General features: G+C 39.3%; 1 protein-coding gene across 1 annotated transcript; it reads left to right on the top strand.

Annotated features, from left to right (window-relative positions):
* Nucleotides 1–1,670: 1,670 nt before the first annotated feature.
* On the top strand, nucleotides 1,671–2,618 carry LOC104851192 (olfactory receptor 8H1). Its single transcript, XM_010608367.1, has one exon. It carries the CDS (start codon nucleotides 1,671–1,673, stop codon nucleotides 2,616–2,618), a length of 948 nt encoding a protein of 315 aa, XP_010606669.1.

Here is a 2,618-nt window from a genome sequence, read left to right on the forward strand (position 1 = left end):
AGGAGAGGCACACACTGCTCTGTCTCCATTCACAGCTCCTCCTCAGACTCTTCTCAGAGGAAACTTCAGGGTGACCTTTCCACTCGAACAAGACTTGAACAAAATTTCTAGGTGATACAGTTTCCCCAAAATAAAATAAAATGAATGCTGACAACTTAAAGATAAGTTATCCTTAGAAAAACAAAGAGATTACAATAAATTTCAGTGCAGTATATGGTTTTCTGTTTTATTTCTGAGAATATTTTGTGCTTGACCATTTTCTAAACAGAGAAAACCAGAAGACAATTTTTTCAGAAGCTTGGGTGCACAGTAAGTATCATTCTGAGAACTGGAGGGGATTTCACTAGACAAAATAAAGATGATTTTATCAAAAAAACATATACATTCTTCTTTTGTATCTCACCATAAGTAATAAGTAAGTAAGTAAGATTTGCAGAAAAAGGAATGCAGAGTTTGTGAAATTAAAGTATACAAGCAGTGTAACTATTTTGAAAATACAATGTTTTAAAGAAAATTTATTTTGAATGGGCAAGTTAAAAAATGCATTGTTACCAGAGCTGAGGGTCCATACTGCCTCTGGTTGTCTCAACAAAGGTGGGAACAGTTATTTTGGTGGAAAGAAAGGGTATATTTACTCCAGAGTAGAGACAGGAGCCTCTTCTCCTAACAAATCTGTCTCCCTGTGTTAATTTCTGCCAGGACTTCTATGTCCAGGTGACTTCAAGCTCCCTGCCTCCCTTTTCCAAGTTTAAGCAACCTGACCTCCTGGGGTGGAGGTGTCTAGGTATTTTTCTCAAGCAGTCATGATATTTGTGGAGCTAATCTTTAATATTCTGTGAAATCATTTGAGTGGGGACAGGAAGACAATTTCTGCTCTCGGCCAGGGGAAGCTGGAGAAGCAGACTATTTTCAAAAATCCACAAGTTCTACAATTATTTTTCTCTCTGTTACTATATCTTCAGGAATTTAATATTGATGTAAATCACCTAACTCCCCCGACATAAATTACTTTAATTAGTACAGTTCATTTTGAAAAAAAGAAAAATGAATAATACACTAAAAATGATTTTCAGCCTTGTCAATAATATATCTTCATTCAGGATTGGTAAAAGAAGTTCTGATCAGGAACACAGAATCGTAAGTCTGTTGTCTGAAGTCAAAATATCTAAGTAGAATAAGTATGAATATATAACTACTCTTTTTTACTTAATATATTCTGTGCCTTTTTTCTGAAAGTTAAGGAGGTATATAAGAGTCCTTATGGTACTATTTTTTCCTAGGAATTGAATGTCTTAAAAGGGAAAGAGTTTGGAGTAGTATCAGTTTCATACTAAAAACAAGATGTAACCCTTTAATGTACCAGGAAACAGGAAACAAATTTCATTTTATGCCCATATCTATACATGGTGATTGTATTTTTTCACTCTTGTTCACAATGCTTTCATCAGTTTGTAGGAATGTTATGAAAAATATTGAGCTACTCACATTAATAAAACTATTTTTGGAGAAAGGGAAATTATTAAAATTTATTGTTTGGGCCTGAGGTTTCGCTCAGTGGTTCCACCACGTGCCTCACTTGCAGGGACCCAAGTTCAATCCCCGGTACATAAACAACAGCAAACAACAACAACAACAAATTATTGTTCAACAGAGAAATGCAGCAGGACACCATGGGTGGAATGAACTCCACCAGTGTGCCTGGCTTCATCCTCATGGGGCTGACGGACTCTGCAGAGACACAGCTGGTCCTCTCCGTGCTCTTCCTCCTGATTTACCTGATCACAGTGCTGGGGAACGTGGGGATGATATTGATCATTCGCCTGGATCCCCAGCTGCACACCCCCATGTACTTTTTCCTCACTCACCTGTCATTTCTCGACCTCAACTATTCAAGTGTCATCACCCCTAAAACCTTACAGAACTTACTGACTTCTAGCAAGAGCATTTCCTTCCTGAGCTGCTTCACCCAGATGTACTTTTTTATAGTATTTGCTGCCGCTGAATGTTTCCTTCTCTCATCGATGGCCTATGATCGCTATGTAGCTATCTGCAACCCTCTGCGCTATCCAGTCATTATGTCCACAAGACTGTGCAGTGGCCTGCTGGCTGGTTCCTATGGTATTGCCTTTTTGGATTCTACTGTGAATGAGGTATGCATGAGCAAATTGCACTTCTGCAAGTCTAACATCATCCAGCACTTCTTCTGTGACACATCCCCCATTTTAGCCCTGTCCTGCAGTGACACTTCTGAGGTTGAACTCATTATATTCATTTGTGCTGGATCCACTATAGTGCTGTCCCTCATCACCATATCTGGGTCCTATCTGTCCATCCTCTCCACTATTCTGAAAATTAATTCCACTGCTGGAAAGAAAAAAGCCTTCTCCACCTGTGCCTCCCACTTCCTGGGAGTCACCATCTTCTACAGCACTACAATTTTTGCTTACCTAAAACCAAAGTCATCCTACTCCTTGGGCAGGGATCAGGTGGCTTCTGTGTTTTACACAATTGTGATCCCCATGCTGAACCCTCTCATCTACAGTCTCAGAAACAAAGAGGTCAAAAGTGCTGCTGTTAGAATCCTGCAGAAGACAGACGGTTCTAGACAACTAAAATGA

The sequence above is a fragment of the Fukomys damarensis genome, unplaced genomic scaffold, assembly GCF_012274545.1.
Source record: "Fukomys damarensis isolate Sample0158 unplaced genomic scaffold, DMR_v1.0_HiC HiC_scaffold_27, whole genome shotgun sequence".
Taxonomy (NCBI): Eukaryota; Metazoa; Chordata; class Mammalia; order Rodentia; family Bathyergidae; genus Fukomys; species Fukomys damarensis.

Coding starts and splice junctions, on each gene's coding strand:
- LOC104851192 (XM_010608367.1), top strand. CDS start 1,671: ATGGGTGGAATGAACTCCACCAGTGTGCCTGGCTTCATCCTCATGGGG.